Below are 16,771 nucleotides of genomic sequence, written 5' to 3'. Positions count from 1 at the left end.
GGAGGGACAAGAAGCTCCCTAGCAATGATGGAAGTATCAAAGATAATTCGCTGGGCAGAGTCTCACTCTTGCCACCTGTCAGCAATCCACATCCCGGGAGTGGAGAACTGGGAGGCGGATTTCTTGAGTCGCCAGACTTTTCATCCGGGGGAGTGGGAACTTCATCCGGAGGTCTTTGCCCAAATACTTCGACGTTGGGGCAAACCAGAGATAGATCTCATGGCGTCTCGCCAGAACGCCAAACTTCCTCGCTACGGGTCCAGATCCAGGGATCCGGAAGCAGTTCTGATAGATGCTTTGACAGCACCTTGGAACTTCGGGATGGCTTATGTGTTTCCACCCTTCCCGCTGCTTCCTCGATTGATTGCCAAAATCAAACAGGAGAGAGCATCAGTAATTCTAATAGCACCTGCATGGCCACGCAGGACTTGGTATGCAGATCTAGTGGACATGTCATCCTGTCCGCCTTGGTCTCTACCTCTAAGACAGGACCTTCTGATACAGGGTCCATTCAAACATCAAAATCTAACTTCTCTGAAGCTGACTGCTTGGAAATTGAACGCTTGATTTTATCAAAACGTGGTTTTTCTGAGTCGGTTATTGATACCCTGATTCAGGCTAGGAAGCCTGTTACCAGAAGGATTTACCATAAAATATGGCGGAAATACCTATACTGGTGCGAATCCAAAGGTTACTCCTGGAGTAAGGTTAGGATCGCTAGGATATTGTCTTTTCTACAAGAAGGCTTAGAAAAGGGTTTATCAGCTAGCTCGTTAAAGGGACAGATTTCAGCTCTGTCCATCTTGTTACACAGGCGTCTGTCAGAAGATCCAGACGTCCAGGCCTTTTGTCAGGCTCTAGCTAGGATCAAGCCTGTGTTTAAGGCTGTTGCTCCGCCATGGAGTTTAAACTTAGTTCTTAACGTTTTACAGGGTGTTCCGTTTGAACCCCTTCATTCCATTGATATAAAATTGTTATCTTGGAAAGTTCTGTTTTTAATGGCTATTTCCTCGGCTCGAAGAGTTTCTGAGTTATCAGCCTTACATTGTGATTCCCCTTATCTGATTTTTCACTCAGACAAGGTAGTTCTGCGTACTAAACCTGGGTTCTTACCTAAGGTAGTCACTAACAGGAACATCAATCAAGAGATTGTTGTTCCATCCCTGTGTCCAAATCCTTCTTCAAAGAAGGAACGTCTTCTACACAATCTGGATGTAGTTCGTGCCCTCAAGTTCTACTTGCAGGCAACTAAAGATTTTCGCCAAACTTCTTCCCTGTTTGTCGTTTATTCTGGACAGAGGAGAGGTCAAAAAGCTTCTGCTACCTCTCTCTCTTTTTGGCTTCGTAGCATAATACGTTTAGCCTATGAGACTGCTGGACAGCAGCCTCCTGAAAGAATTACAGCCCACTCCACTAGAGCTGTGGCTTCCACTTGGGCCTTTAAGAATGAGGCCTCTGTTGAACAGATTTGCAAGGCTGCAACTTGGTCTTCGCTTCATACTTTTTCCAAATTTTACAAATTTGACACTTTTGCTTCTTCGGAGGCTATTTTTGGGAGAAAGGTTCTTCAGGCAGTGGTTCCTTCTGTATAATGAGCCTGCCTATCCCTCCCGTCATCCGTGTACTTTTGCTTTGGTATTGGTATCCCAGAAGTAATGATGACCCGTGGACTGATCACACATAACAGAAGAAAACATAATTTATGCTTACCTGATAAATTCCTTTCTTCTGTTGTGTGATCAGTCCATGGCCCGCCCTGTTTTAAGGCAGGTAAATATTTTTTAAATTATACTCCAGTCACCACTTCACCCTTGGTTACTCCTTTCTCGTTGATTCTTGGTCGAATGACTGGGACTGACGTAGAGGGGAGGAGCTATGTGCAGCTCTGCTGGGTGAATCCTCTTGCATTTCCTGTTGGGGAGGAGTTATATCCCAGAAGTAATGATGACCCGTGGACTGATCACACAACAGAAGAAAGGAATTTATCAGGTAAGCATAAATTATGTTTTTTTAAATCTTATTTGGAAGCATCAATGTATATCAGGAAAAAAGATGACCTAATTTTCCTTTTTTTTTCTTTCTTTTAGTCCCCAGAAAAGACCAAAACTTTCCAACTTGTACTTAACCTACTGGATTTGTTAGGAGGTCCTTATAGCTTTGTAGATCTTAAACTTAATGTGTGGTCTTATACCTTCAGAATTATAGCTTTTTTATGGACTAGGCATCATGAAGCTTTTATGGAACACGTGTTTGACAGATGGTCTTTATCAGTAAAACATAGTTGTATCATACAGGACAGCATTTGGTACAATAATTATTCTCCACCCTTGTTTTCACGTAGTTACACTGGCAGTCCTAAATATGTTTTTGTAAGAGAGGGAAAATAGGCATGATTCACACCAATAAATCTACTTCGTAATACTCTAAGTAGAATCAAATGAAAGTTTACCCGGTCCTTTCACAATTTATATTCTTATAAAGATCTAGGAGAGCACCATCTAGTGCCTTAATTTAGATATATTTGAAGTAACCATTTATAAATAGCAATGTAGCAGCAGCTATCAACAATTATAGATAATATTAGGACAACACTAAAAGCAGTGTCTAGTATTATTGAAACACTACTAGATTATGATTAAAACGTATTTTTAAAAAGATACATCAGTATTAAAACAGCAGTAGTTGCCTGCCCATAGTGATATCATACTACGCGTTTTAGGGTCCCTCCTCATCAGGTGTCCTATACCATTTTTTATTTTATTCTTGTATTTGACTTCGTATTCTGTACAATATGATTGCAAGTTGTATAATTCATGTTTACAGAATTATATTCTTTTTTTTCTTTTTTTTGATTTTCAAAAAAAGCTTTATTGAAGTTGTCATCAATACAAATAAATAAATCAACAATAGGGGGGCACAATCTGCCCCCATTACAGCCTAAACTTGTACAGTGAAAGGGTAGAAAACTCTGTACATATCGGTACCAAAGACTCACAAAACAATATAAAACCTTCATGATACCATACATCTTATATGGAGGAGACTCTAAGGTCTCTTAACAGAGAGAAAGAAACAAAAGGGAAAGAGTCCAGAAAGAAGATAGAGGGATGGGAGAAAAGGGGAGGGGAGGGACAGAATTTGCCATACGAGGGTGAGGCGCGAAAGCCAACCAGTATCATGTATGCTAGACCTAGCGCTTATCCACTATTCACATATGTCTAGCTAATTGGAGGACAGGACATTAGGTTTCCAGGTTGTGTCATATGAGTCTTTCCAGTCAGCCCAGGTTAGCTCAAAGAGGTCGGAGTTACCCAATTTATAGAAGATATCTTTTTCCATGGTATATAGATAGGCCATATAAGAGCAAACCCTAGCCCAGCTAGGTGGGGACTCTTTTTTCCAGTCACATGCTATTAAATGTTTTATGGACATAAAAAGGTAAATGCTTATGTATGCGTGATGCTTAGGAATGGTGTGAACACCTATATGAAGTAGGGCAACTATCGGCGAGCTACGTAATGATACTCCCAATTTGGGGAGAACCCTAAAGCATCTACTCCATAAGGAGCGAATTTTGGGACACTCCCACCAAATATGTAAGGATTCACCCCTCTGGCCACAACCTCTCCAACAGTAAGGAGATGTGCTAGGGAATATTTTAGCCAACCTGGTGGGGACGTAATACCAATGAGCCAACAGTTTATATAATAAGTCTCAAATAAGGTTATGCAATGTATGGCCTTTTTGGTGCGTTCCAAAGTGTGCCCCCATGTATCCCCTGTAAAAGATTTACCAAGCAGGGATTCCCACTTTGAAAGGTGGGGCGCTGTTTCCGATTGTAGGTTGAGGCCCAGAAGAGTGTAATGTCTGGAAAGAGGTCTACAGAGCCTGTTTCCTTGGCTCCATGTGGACTCCCAAGGGGTTAGTGGGCGGGCTAACACAGGTTTGAAGCTCCAAACTAGTCAGGAAGCTCGAATTTCAGGTAATGAGGTAAAGCCACATCCGCGCCTATCTGAGATACGGGTCTAAACCCATTTGTCGGTGATGGAAGCCAGAGGTCCGAGACCACATGAACTCCAAGCTGGGCCCATTTCAATGGGTGGGTGTCCTGCAGACCCGCCAATAGACCAGGTAGATAGGAGATGGGTGAGGAGCAATAGGATTCAACAGGGTCACTTCCCTACGGCAATGTGAGGGCATCCAGATCAAGTCTCGTAAGGCTAGATTATAGGGCAACAAGTCCTGTTCAATGGAGCGCCATTTGCAGGTAGTCTGTCTGACTCCCCATTGTGAAATGTGGGTGAGCATTGCCCCCTCATAATATCTCACTATCGAGGGAGAGCCTAGCCCTCCACACATCCGTGGCAGTTGTAGCACTTTCTGCGCCACTCTTGGAGGCTTACCCTGCCAAATATGCTTAGTGAATTCGCTTTGGAATTGTAGGAGAATTTGTCTAGGAACTCTAACAGGGAGGCAACGAAATAAGTATGTAAGGCGGGGTAGAAAGGACATTTTCAAGGCTGCAATCCGCCCCATCCACGAAACCTGAGATAGATTCCAGCCCTTATTAAGGGAGCGAAGCTCCGATAGCAAAGGGAGGTAGTTGTCCCTGATGACTCGGGGGAGATCGCTGGAGAGTCTAACTCCCAGATGTAACACCGACGATTCCGACCAACGAAAGGGGTATTTGGCTTTTAGTGGGGCCAGTGTCGAGCTCCCAAAGACTTGGGTATATATCTCTGTTTTGGATATGTTTAGTTTATAATAAGAATGGGTATTAAATTCTTCCACTATTTGTAGGATTTAAAGAGTCTCTTTGATCGGGTGAGAGGGACGGGAGATTCAAGGCCTTTAAGTACTCGCGTACTATCTCCGTTGAGGCCGAATGGAGATTCTCAGACTTATATTATAAAGGTTAGAGTAATACTCAGCAAACGCCTCTCCTATCTGCGAAGGGACTTTGAGGAGGGAGCTCGCTATAGCGATACTATGTATACGTGAGGCACTAGTTCTATTTCTGATTTTATTGGCCAGAAGGGTGTCCGCCTTATTACCCTTATAAAAAAAGAATTGTTTTAATTTAGTTAGATTGTCTTGGGTTCTCCTGAGCTCTATTTGTGAGATATGGTTTTTAAGGTCGGATATTTGAGCTGCTAAAGAGTGTGAGGGTTTGACTCTGTTTTGGGATTTAATGTGAGCCTGCGATAGCGAGAGTCCCGCCTGCTTTCTAAGGTTAGCCTGTTCCGAGATCATTATTCCTCTAATAGTCGCTTTGGCGGCACCCCAAAGGGTGTCGTCTCTAACTTGGGCGTTGTCATTAGTTCCCATAAAATGTTTCATTTCTGTGCGCAAATTTTCTCTAAAGCAGATGTCCTGTAAAAGGTTATGGGGCATATGCCAAGAAGCTCTAGTGCGTGTAGTGTTTGTAGAGATAAGATCAGTTGTGACACAGTCATGATCAGACCAGGGGCAGATAGATATAGTAGCGCTAGTAACAAGGGCCAGCTTGTCTGCCATAGAGAAAATGTAGTCAAGTCTGGCTTATTGTCGGTGTGGTTGTGAGTAGTGTGTATAGTCTCGGTCCTTAGTGTGGGTAGCCCTCCAGATATCAAAGTAACCCGAGCCAGTCATGAGAGTACGGAATTTGGCAGCGAGTCGCTCCGTAGAAGGAGGAGTCCTGTTCAAGTCAGAGGATTTTCTATCTTCCTTCGGGTCCCAGATCATATTAAAATCTCCCGAAACAATAACCCTACCCTGTTTATATTGGGCTATGACATGGAGTATGTGTTTCAGGTGCTTAGGTTGATGTGTGTTGGGCAGGTAAACTGACACTAGAGTATATAGCACATGATTAATTTTACAAATCAGGATAACATATCTGGCCTGTGGGTCTTTGATGGTCAGAACTGGCTCAAAGGCTAGCCTCCTATGCAGGAGAATAGCCGTGCCTCTGGCTTTTTTAGTGAAGGCGGCATATTCTATATGCATGTACGTCTTAGAGGAGAGTCTAATCGGCTCGTCTATTAGCCAATGCGTCTCCTGAAAAAACCCAACATTGGGGTTATGATGTTTCAATGAGTGTAGCAAAAGGCTTCTCTTGAAGGGAGTGTTAAGACCCCTAATGTTATGGGTGAGAAACCTTAGAGGGGAGCTAGCCATAAATAGGGTTAATAAGCAGCTAAGTGGTAAAGGTCCAAGTATCACCGTCTGGGAAACAGAACGAGAGGAAAGGTAGGGGGATGAGAAGAAGAATAATAGGAGACACTAAAGAGTGCCTCAAGAGCGGTGGAAGTAGTCCACCTCAAGGGAGCCCTAACGTGGGCTTCAATATGGGGGTGAGCCTAAGGCTCAGGAGCTAGCGCGATGGAGCAATAACGCCAGCCCTGCTCTAAATATACAAACATCTCAACATTAAGTGCTATAACTTAAATGGTTAAAGAACAGCAGGTAACATACCTAAACAAGAAAGGTAACATAAAACTTACTAAATGAACATAGAATTTAGTAACTCTCCAAACCTCCTGGTTACCTTATTCAACACGATGTTCAGGTTGGACAAAGACACCGTTCGGCTGAAACAGAAGAACCTATGCTCATACATTCAAGGACCCTAGGCCCCTGATAAAACCTATGAGGGAGTCTCAGAGTGTTCGTGGGGTTCCCGTGGTTGTTGCATCTTGGGTCGCTTCGCCCTCTGATCCTTTGCTGTCCATTCAGGAGCTAAGGCTCTCAAAGCAGGTTGAGGTTGAGCTTGTATATTCAGGGGGTCCAACAATAATCCCTAGGAGACGAGAAGAGTCGGACCCTGGGAGGGTGTGGCGATTAGTTACGGTCTGATTATCTTTAGTTACTAGGAGCCTGGTGGGGAATCCCCATCGATACCTGATGTTGGCCTTGCGTAGAGCAGTGGTAACTGGCTGGTAATGACGTCGCTGTTGGAGAGTGTGAGCAGACAAGTTAGGTAGGAGCTGAACTCCCTCAAATCTGCCACTAAGATTTGGCTTTTTGTAGGCAGCTTGTAGCAAACAGTCCTTATATAAGAAGCTGTGAAAACACACTATAATGTCTCTCGGCTTGTCAGAACTCGCTGTCCTGGGACGCAGGGCCCTATGAGCCCTCTCCATTGTGCTAGTTAGGCCATCAGGGGCGCCTATTAGTTCCTGAAAGAGATCTTGAAGATAGCCTTGTATGTCTGCCGGAGATACAGACTCTGGGACACCTCTGAATCTTATATTGCTGCGCCTCGATCTGTCCTCCATATCAGCTAGTTTAGATTCCAACTGCGAAATCTGCTCCGGCAGGCTTTCAGCATAGGCCAAAATATTGGATTGGTCAACTGCTTGATCATCCTGCTTGCGCTCCAGCGCATCGACTCTGTCGCCAATTTCAGAGATCTCCTTCTTTAGCTCTGCAGAGCTGCGTTGGATCTCTTGAGTAATGGACCTAGTTTGGGTAGCCAAGAGTTTCTTAAGTGATGGTTCAGTAATAAAGTGTTGCGAGGCAGTTGCAGATTGCAAGCTTGACTGTGACTCCTCATCCTGAGAGTCAGGCTCACTCATTTCAACACTCGGGTGAGGTAGGGACTCCTTAGCAGAGTGCGCAAAATGATTGAACACCGTCTTCTTAGGTTTAGGGTTCAACTTTGAGTGTTTCCTCAGAGAGTGGGGCATTTTGCGGGTTGGTAGCTAGACCGTGAAAATTCAGAGCAAAGGATCACAATGGGCTCATAGGCTATATACCGCTGTTTTGAGAAAAAAGCAAGGGTTATTCATAGCACATCTGTATATACAATTTTAGTTCAACCTATCACATGGTTAGAGCGGGGCTGAGCAGCGCTTCACAAAAAGAGCTACATTATGAGTATAGAGTAAAACTGTTGCAGACATGCTGGACACTAGAGCTAGCCCCTCACCCTAGGGACCCTAGGGATACAACCCGAAGGAAGGGGAAAGGAAATTGGAAGTGACCCACCCTGACAAGCTGCGCAGGAGCGGGAAGGTGTGGGACAAACGTACAATAGTTCTCAGGCAAAGGACCTAAATTTAGTATGTAGGACTGTTAGGTTCACAGGTAAATGACAAATATTTAACATACACAAAATATAAAGGATACCGCTACAGAATGGGCCACCTCTGCCCTTACAGAACTGCCTCTCAACTCAGGGGAAGGGGATACGACCAAAAGGAAGGGAAAAGGGGAAGTGGAGGTGACCAGCCTAGACTAGCTAGGCCGGAAAGGGAGAGCTTTGAGGGGTTAGCACTTGAGAACACACTTGCCTAGATTACAGCTATAATAATTACTGTAGGAAGGACCTGTAAGAAGTAAAAATGGTTAGGAAAACAGTAGAGCAAGACAACACTCCACTTTGAGCTAGGAACCCAAAGGTACATAAGCTGTTGCAGCAGCCATAAATGTTAGAGTAACAATACAAATTTATGTAGCCAAGCAGGTTATACAACCATAGACAGAGGTGTGTGGATGTTGCCTGATATGACTTAAAAGTGATGAATGGGGTAATTCCTGGTCCACCTCTTTATCTCTCGCTGGGTTTTTGTATAAATGTCTATGAAAAGGAAAGGAGGAGCAGATAAAGATTTATTTGTTTCTCTACCTATACACAGAAGGTACAATATAAAATACAGAAGTCACTCTGGATAAGGCTATACTTTAAGTGTGTACAAATAGTTTTATCTGTACATATATACATTTCAAGTTCAGTATGTCTTTGAGAAGCTTTTGTTAACAATACAAGCTAAAATACTGGATATCGATTTGTTTTAATGTGGAGATACATGCAAGCAGCTTTTGTTGGTACCTTTTTACTAAAAGTGAGTTTATGTAATTTGAGATTTTGCTCACAGTTGCCCAAATTATGGACAATCACTTCTCAAATTTAGTCTTGTGATTCTTAAAGGGAAGGTAAACACCATGAGACTTGTATAACACATTTAGTTATGTATAATGAAACAACTTTGCAATATATTTTCATTATTTATTTTACGTTTTTATGTATTTTAGCTCTGGGAATTGACCTATTTCTAACTCTCAGAACTTGAAATGCTCCCTGCTGACTTCTGAAGGCTTAATTGGCTTTATCTGATAACAACTGCAAAACAATGCACACTATACTAACTTTATGACCGTGACTAGACTTGTTGTCTGTGGGCTAAAGCTCAGATTGGCTCCTCCAATTATGACAAATGGTGGGTGGAGTTTGGCTGTTGAAAAAGAATTGCAGTAAAAAGGATGTTTATTTTAAAAACATTAAAGGACCATTAAATACTGTAGCAATGCATAGTTAAAAAGTGCATAATACAAAGACAATGCAATAACACTTACTATGAATTAAAAATAAGATGTAGATTTATTTCTGACCAATTTATTTTTCCCCTACATTGGCCGGCCCCCTGTTTTATGCGACAGCCATCAGCCAATCACAGATCAGTATACATATACCCTGTGAACTTGTGCACATGCTCAGTTGGAGCTGGTGCCTCTAAGTGTGCATATAAAAAGGCTGGGCAAAATTGGATGGAAGTTAATTGGAACGCCTTTTAAAACAGCATGATCTATCTGAACCATATAAGTTTAATTTTGACTTTAGTGTCCCTTTAAGATTTGGCTGATCTGCTCTTCTATAGCAACACAACAGAAATGCCTTTGTAATTATGAGGTGTTTACTGTCCCTTTTTAACAAGTACTTTCACAATTGCATTATTCATTTTACAAAAAGCTATGAATAGGTGGTTGACTGTTCTGTGATAAGCCGTGAATCATTTCAGTAGCTGTTATACAGCCTCTCTAATGACATTGTAAGTTACAAGCTGAAAGGTTCTGGGTCGAAATTGGGATTTTTTTTTTTGTCCTGTATCTGCCAGTTACATATGTACACTTTTTCTTTTTACTTTAGCTGGATATATTATGCAATGAAGAAATTCTGGGAAAGGATCACACGCTCAAATTTGTGGTTGTCACAAGGTGGAGATTTAAGGTATAGCTTTTATGTGTTCGTACAATTTAAAATATAAAAACCAACAATGTAAAATCTTGACAATCGTTCCTCTGCGCCATTTGTAACATGACTTTTTCACCACGTCAATTATGTTCTTTTTTTAATATGGTATTAAGTGCATTGTTTATTACGGAATAGACATAAAATATTTTGGTTATGTAACTCACTCCAGTTCCTTTTATATTTTTATCTCTGATCCGATGTAAGTGAGAGAGAGGTTAACTTTCATTATTACAAATGAACAGCTTTAAAGGGACAGTAAATAGTATGAGATTGTAATATAAAATATTTTATTATGTGTAGTTATAAAAAAACAACTTTGCAGTATACTTTCAAAATTTACTTTGTCACCTTTTCCTGAAATCTAACTCTTAAAATGGTTGGTTTTCTAAATGCCTCTGTGACTAATGGGAGCCACTATGCTTGAACTTGTTTTCTCCTCTGTCTCTCTTGCTGAGGAAAGTTAGGGACATTTACAAAACAGGCAATAAAGACACTATTCAAACAGGACTGCACATACTTTAATTATTTAGTTTGTCCCATTTTCATGTAATTTAACTGAAAATTGTGGGCTACCAATTCCACTGAATTTCTATAAAGTTATGACTGCTGCTGTTGCCTGTTTTATATTTGTCCCTAATTGTCCTCTGGAAAAAAAAAGTGTCCAAACACTGAACTGTAGAAACATCAAAAACCATGTTAAACAGTTTATCATTGTCATATTCTACACAGTCATTACTTGCACGTTTCAGTGTTTGGACATTGTATTTCCTGTTTTATAGCTATCCCTAAGTGTCCTCAGCGAAAGAGAGCTATAAAAGGAAACTTAAAGTGTTTAACAAATGCTAGGATTTACCATCACTAAAAATCAAGGGAAATTTAATTTATTAACCGTGTAAAAAAAAAAAAAAAAAAGGGTGCTAAACTCACCCTTTCTGTGTTGTTGAATATAGACTAATAAATTATGTTGGATGTGTCAACCTATAACACTGTTAAGTGCTAAATATAAGTGCAAAAATATGTGTAATGATTATATATATAAAAATAGTTATATACAAAATGTCCAACTGCACGCAAGGATAGATCTTACTTAAAGCTACAGTGACATAAAATGCAAAGGTGCAAAGATGTAACAAAGTTACAAAATACAAACACAATAAAGTGATAATAGTAGTGTCAATGATCATTTATTGGTGAATGTTCATGATAACTTATCAAAACAAGAAGTGCAGGTTAGTTCCTATCCGTTCCAAGGGTACACTGCATAGAGTCTTGATATAAGTGGCAGGCTGCTTCTTCCAAATCTTGCTGGTAGTCAATTTGGTTAGTCTAAAAAAATATCAAAAAGAAGATGGTGTCACCATAGTGCACAATCAGTAGCTCAAATTCACATCAGCACAGATACTATTGTACTTACAAGATTCCAAGCACTTGAGAAGTGCTACACTGGCCTCCTGGACTCTTATAATTCATCCAGACAATTTTCCCTCGTATATTCCAAACAGCATGTGACCTTGGTAGGCTGCAAATACTTTGGACAATCTTTCACTGCAGAACTGTGGTTTGCAACACGTAAGAGTATCCACATTAAACTTCCACAGTGGTATGATAAATCTGTAAATAATTAAAAAGTTGTGGAAAAAGTCTAAAGTATAAAAAGACTTTATTTGTTAAAACACAACGTTTCTCGGTCTTGCATGACAATTTCCTCAGGTGTACATAACATAAAATTCCCATGACTTATAAACTCTGCTCAGCATCCTCTACACAGAAATGCGCCTGCGTGAAGGTTTCCAGTGTGTAATCTCAGTAAATCCCTGACGTTGCAATGATTCCCAATTGGTTTTGTAATATCCAATTCAAGAGTTACTGCCCATCCCTTCTCAGACGACACTGGAGAGATCTAATAGGTTCAAAGGAGTGATCAATGCTCCAATAGTATTGTTGTAATAACCCACCCAGAGGCAGATTCCTCCTCTCCAGAGTGTCTACAAGACCAGAGAAGACAGACTTTTTAGATTGTGTAAGGGACCTATCCTCCTTAGGAGTGATAGTCCCGGTACCTGCATCAGAAAGAGGTCTGGGGTTCTATTCAAACCTCTTTGTGGTTCCCAAAAAAGAGGGAACTTATACCTGCATGTTCTGATCCACAAGGATCAGTTCCTAAGGTTTGCTTTTCTGGATCAGCACTTCCGTTTGACTTAGCTACTGCACTCAGGATATTTATAAAGGTCCTAGGTGCTCTTATGGCAGTGGCCAGAACTCAATGAATTTCAGTAGCTCTGTACCTAAATGATATCTTAGTACAGGCACAATCTTTTCATCTGGCAAAAATGAAAAGATGGTCTTTTTCAATCTTATGAATGTAAGATAAATTTTGAAAAGTTTTCTTACTCCAAATACCAGGGTGAATTTCCTGGGTACGGTTATAGGTTCAGTATCTAACAGATCAGAAATGTCACAAGCTGACATCGGCGTGCCTTGCCTTCCAGGCCGCCTTAAGACCTTCGGTGGCCCAGTGCATGAAGGTGATTGGACTCATGGTGTCTTGTATGGATATTATTCCAATTGCCAGATTCCGTCTTAGACCTTTACAACTATGCATGCTGAGACAGTAGAACTGCGGTCATTCGGACCTGTCACAGCAGATCGCATTGGACAGCCTGTCGTGAGATTCACTCTCTTGGTGGCTTTGTCCAGATCCCCTGTATCGAGGCATGTGCTTCTTGAGACCGTCTTGGGAGACAGTGATTATGGACGCCAGCCTTTCAGGCTGGGGAGCAGTTTGGGGTGCCAGGAAGGCACAAGGTTTATGTACTCAGGAGTCCTCTCTTCCAATCAATATTTTGGAAATGCGGGCAATCTTCAACACGCTGAAGGCTTGGCCCCTTCTGGGTTTATCCTAGTTTATCAGATTCCAATCAGACAATATAACAACGGTTGCTTACATCAACCATCAGGGAGGAACGAGAAGTTCCTTAGCAATGAGAGAGGTGTCACCAATCCTAGAATGGGCAGAAGTCCACAGTTGTGTGCTGTCAGCGATCCACATTCCGGGTGTGGACAATTGGGAAGCAGACTTCCTCAGCAGACAATCTTTTCACCCGGGGGGGGGGGGTCTCTCCACCCCGAGGTGTTTGGAGATATTTGCAGCAGATGGGGTATGCTGGAGATAGAAGATCTTATGGCCTCTCGTCTCAATGCCAAATTACCCAGGTACGGATTGAGATCGAGGGATCCTCAAGCAGAGTTAATAGACGCTCTGGCAGTTCCATGGAGGTCCAGACTCGTATATCTCTTTCCTCCATTGACTCTTCTCGCTCGTGTGGTGGCCTGCATCAAGCAGGAGCTAGCATCGGTGATCCTAATTGTTCCTTCCTGGCCGTGAAGGACCTGGTTTGTGGATCTGGTGAGAATGTCCTCTTCTCCTCCGTGGAGTTTACCTTGTCGCAGGGACCTGCTGATACAGGGTCCCTTCCTACACCAAAATCTAGGTTCTCTAAGGCTGACTGCGTGCAGATTGAATGCTTAGTCTTAACCAGGAGAGAATTCTCTTAGAGTGTCATAGACACTTTGATTCAAGCTTGTAAGCCGGTTACTCGGCGCATCTACCATAAGGTATGGTGAACTTACCTGCACTAGTGTGAGGAGCGTGGTTTTCCTTGGCATAAGGTAAAAGTTGCCAGAATTTTATCTTTTCTCCAGAATGGTTTGGAGAGGTGTCTATCGTCCAGTTCTCTGAAGGGACAGATATCGTCCCTGTCGGTGTTGCTGCACAAAAGATTAGCTGAACTTCCAGATGTGCAGTTCTTTAAGGCTCTGACTAGGATCAGACCTGTGTTTAGACCTTTGACTCCGCCTTGAAATCTCAATCTTGTTCTTCGTGTTTTGCAGCAGGCTCCATTTGAGCCCATGCATACTGTTGACATTAAACTGTCATCTTGGAAAGTTTTGTTTCTATTAGCCATTGCCTCTGCTCGCAGAGTCTATGAGATCTTGGCTTTATGGTGTGACACACTTCACCTAGTTTTTCATGCCAATGATTAGGTTTTGCGTACTAGGTTAGGTTTCCTTCTTAAATTGGTGTCAGATTGTAACATCAATCAAGAGATTGTTGTTCCTTCCTTGTGTCCCAATCCTCCTTCAGCGAAGGAACTTTTGCCTCACAATCTGGATGTGGTTCCTGCTTTGAAGTTTTACCTTCAGGCTTCTAAGGAATTTTAGACCATCTTCATCCTTGTTTGTCATTTATGCATCTTGTCTTTCTGGTTAAGGAGTGTCATCCACTTGGCTTATAAGAAAACGGGACGGCAGCCTCCTAAGAGGATTACTGCTCATTCCACTAAAGCAGTTGCTTCTTCCTGGGCCTTTAAGAATGAAGCCTCTATGGATCAGATTTGTAAGGCGGCTACCTAGTCCTCCTTACATAGTTTTTCTAAATGTTCTAAATTGTATGTGTTTGCTTCGACTGAAGCAGCTTTTGGGAGAAAGGTTTTGCAGGCTCTGGTGCCCTCGGATTAGGGTCCACCTCTTTCTTAATTCCCTCCTGTTATTCCTTCAGGGTCCTCTGGAGCTTGGGTATTGTTTTCCCAACCGTAAGGCATATTGTCGTGGACTCTCCCTGCCTTTTGGAAAGAAAACAAAATGTATGCTTACCAGATAAATTCCTTCCTTTCCTGGCAGGGAGGGTCCAGGACCCCGCCCCTTAGAATTTTTTGGGCGGCACCCTTTTTGTTATTCTTCTGGCACCTTTATACCCTGATGTTTCTCCTACTTTTCCTTGTTCCCTCGGCCGAATGACTGGGGATGGGGCAAGTGGGAGGGACATTTAAGCCTTTGGCTGGGGTGTCTTTGCCTCCTCCTGGTGGCCAGGTGTTGTATTTCCCAACAGTAAGGAATATCGTTGTGGACTCTCCCTGACAGGAAAGGAAGGAATTTATCTGGTAAGCATAAATTTTGTTTTTTACAAGGTTGATTAATTAAACTCCCCTTGATTTTTAATGATGGTAAATCCTAGCGTTTGTTAAACGCTTGGATTTACCATCACTTTAAGTTTCAACATGGCTTAATTTATAGAAAGTGAAACTTTACACTTCTTTTCTTCATACAACACAATTTAAAGAAAATACATCTGCATATTGTTTTTAGGCTTATCGTTGCATTATATCAGCATTATATATTAGTGTTTATTTAAAGGGGCATTTAACACTAATAAATGCTAGCTAGAGTGATGCATTCAAAGAAAAGATTAATCTGAGAATAACATGTAAATGTATTTTTTAAGGTTTCATTAGCTGTTTAAATATTGACAAAGTGTAAAGTTTTAGTGTCTATAAAACAACTGGAGCAGCCATGTTGTAACTTAGGTTACCTTCTTTGCTGTGGCCAATTAAAGTCAGTTATAAATAGGTCACTAAAGTGTGCAGCCAATGGCTGTGTGGCATATAACAGTGTTCTGCACTTCCATTTCTAACAACAACTGAGAAGCCCACAATTTCAGAATGGAATTACAGTAAAAGAAGACAAAATAAATGAGTGTATTGCAGATTTATATATATATATATACACAGAGTAAGTATGTATATATATATATATATATATATATATATATATACACAACACACAAAGTCCAGCACTCGCTTACAAGCTCTCAGCTAAGATTAAAAACAAAACTGGAAGAGTTAGTTACCATATCTGGCCAAATGGGACAAGCCCAGGTACCACGTCAAGGTCTCTTCCAAAACCTGGGTCCCTAATACAGCCATACAAATGCAAGCTCTCAGTCAAATAAACTGGGAACAAGTCAGGGTTCACAGACTTATGTAATCTCCCTAGACATATACAAAACACGGAAGAGAACTGGACTGGGTACACAACCCATGACCCTGCAACATGCTCAGCCCTGGGTGCTATAGCACTCTCAGGAAGCCGTGCTGTCTCCAGAGTCACAGGCAGTTAACCCCAGACAAGCCTGGGTTATAACCATATAGCCTGGGTTGTGCCAGACTTTATTTCATTAATAGTTAACTAAGTCTTTTAATAATTATACGTTACGCCGCAGATACTGTTATAGTAACTTATCGTATACACAATAACAAGTTATAGTCAATCAGCCAGGGTTATGCCAGACTTTATTTTATCAATTGCTAACTAAGTCTTTCAATAATTATACGCTACGCCGTAGATATTGTTATAGTAACTGGGTTGTGCCAGTTTTAACTTAAACTACCAAACTGGTGTGTGAATGAGCGTGTATTGTAAGACCTTACAGACGTATGAGTGTGATTGATATTGCCTGATAGTCACAGCATTTGCTATACCACACGGCGCTCAAACTGAAACATATATATCAACCTGCAACATAGTTGCGAATTAAACAAAAACTGCAAGATATTCATTACTTATATAACCTGGGTTGTACCAGATTAGATTTACTTTTATTGTTAAATCGAATTTTGAGAATGAATGTGTGTTTCAATGGAGATTCATATTATAAATTAATGGACTATTAACTCTATACATATAATCTGGGTTGTGCCAGACCGAGCTTTAACTTTAAATACAGCTTTCAGAGCTTTCGAAATTAATAGATATTGTACCACGGATATTGAGCTTAAACGAAATCATAGAAAGCATTTATTGAAAGTGGGTTGTGCCAAATGTAACTAGAGCTATAAAACCCAGTATATGAATGAATATGTATTAGAATAATGTTACAAACTAATGACTGATAATTGTAATACTTGTGAATCATAACAT

At 41.3% G+C, this 16,771-nt stretch overlaps 1 protein-coding gene across 1 annotated transcript in view; it reads left to right on the top strand.

Annotated features, from left to right (window-relative positions):
• Positions 1–16,771, top strand: part of PCGF3 (polycomb group ring finger 3) — a 299,567-nt gene that overhangs the window by 272,245 nt on the left and 10,551 nt on the right. Inside the window, exon 8 of the mRNA XM_053702738.1 lies at positions 9,911–9,991. Within this exon, the coding sequence (XP_053558713.1) occupies positions 9,911–9,991 (81 nt within the window). The remainder of the gene's footprint in view (positions 1–9,910; positions 9,992–16,771) is intronic.

Source organism: Bombina bombina, chromosome 2, assembly GCF_027579735.1.
Source record: "Bombina bombina isolate aBomBom1 chromosome 2, aBomBom1.pri, whole genome shotgun sequence".
In the NCBI taxonomy this organism is placed as follows: Eukaryota; Metazoa; Chordata; class Amphibia; order Anura; family Bombinatoridae; genus Bombina; species Bombina bombina.
Note: the sequence above shows the minus strand (reverse complement) of the source record. Positions and strands in the feature narration are given on the sequence as shown.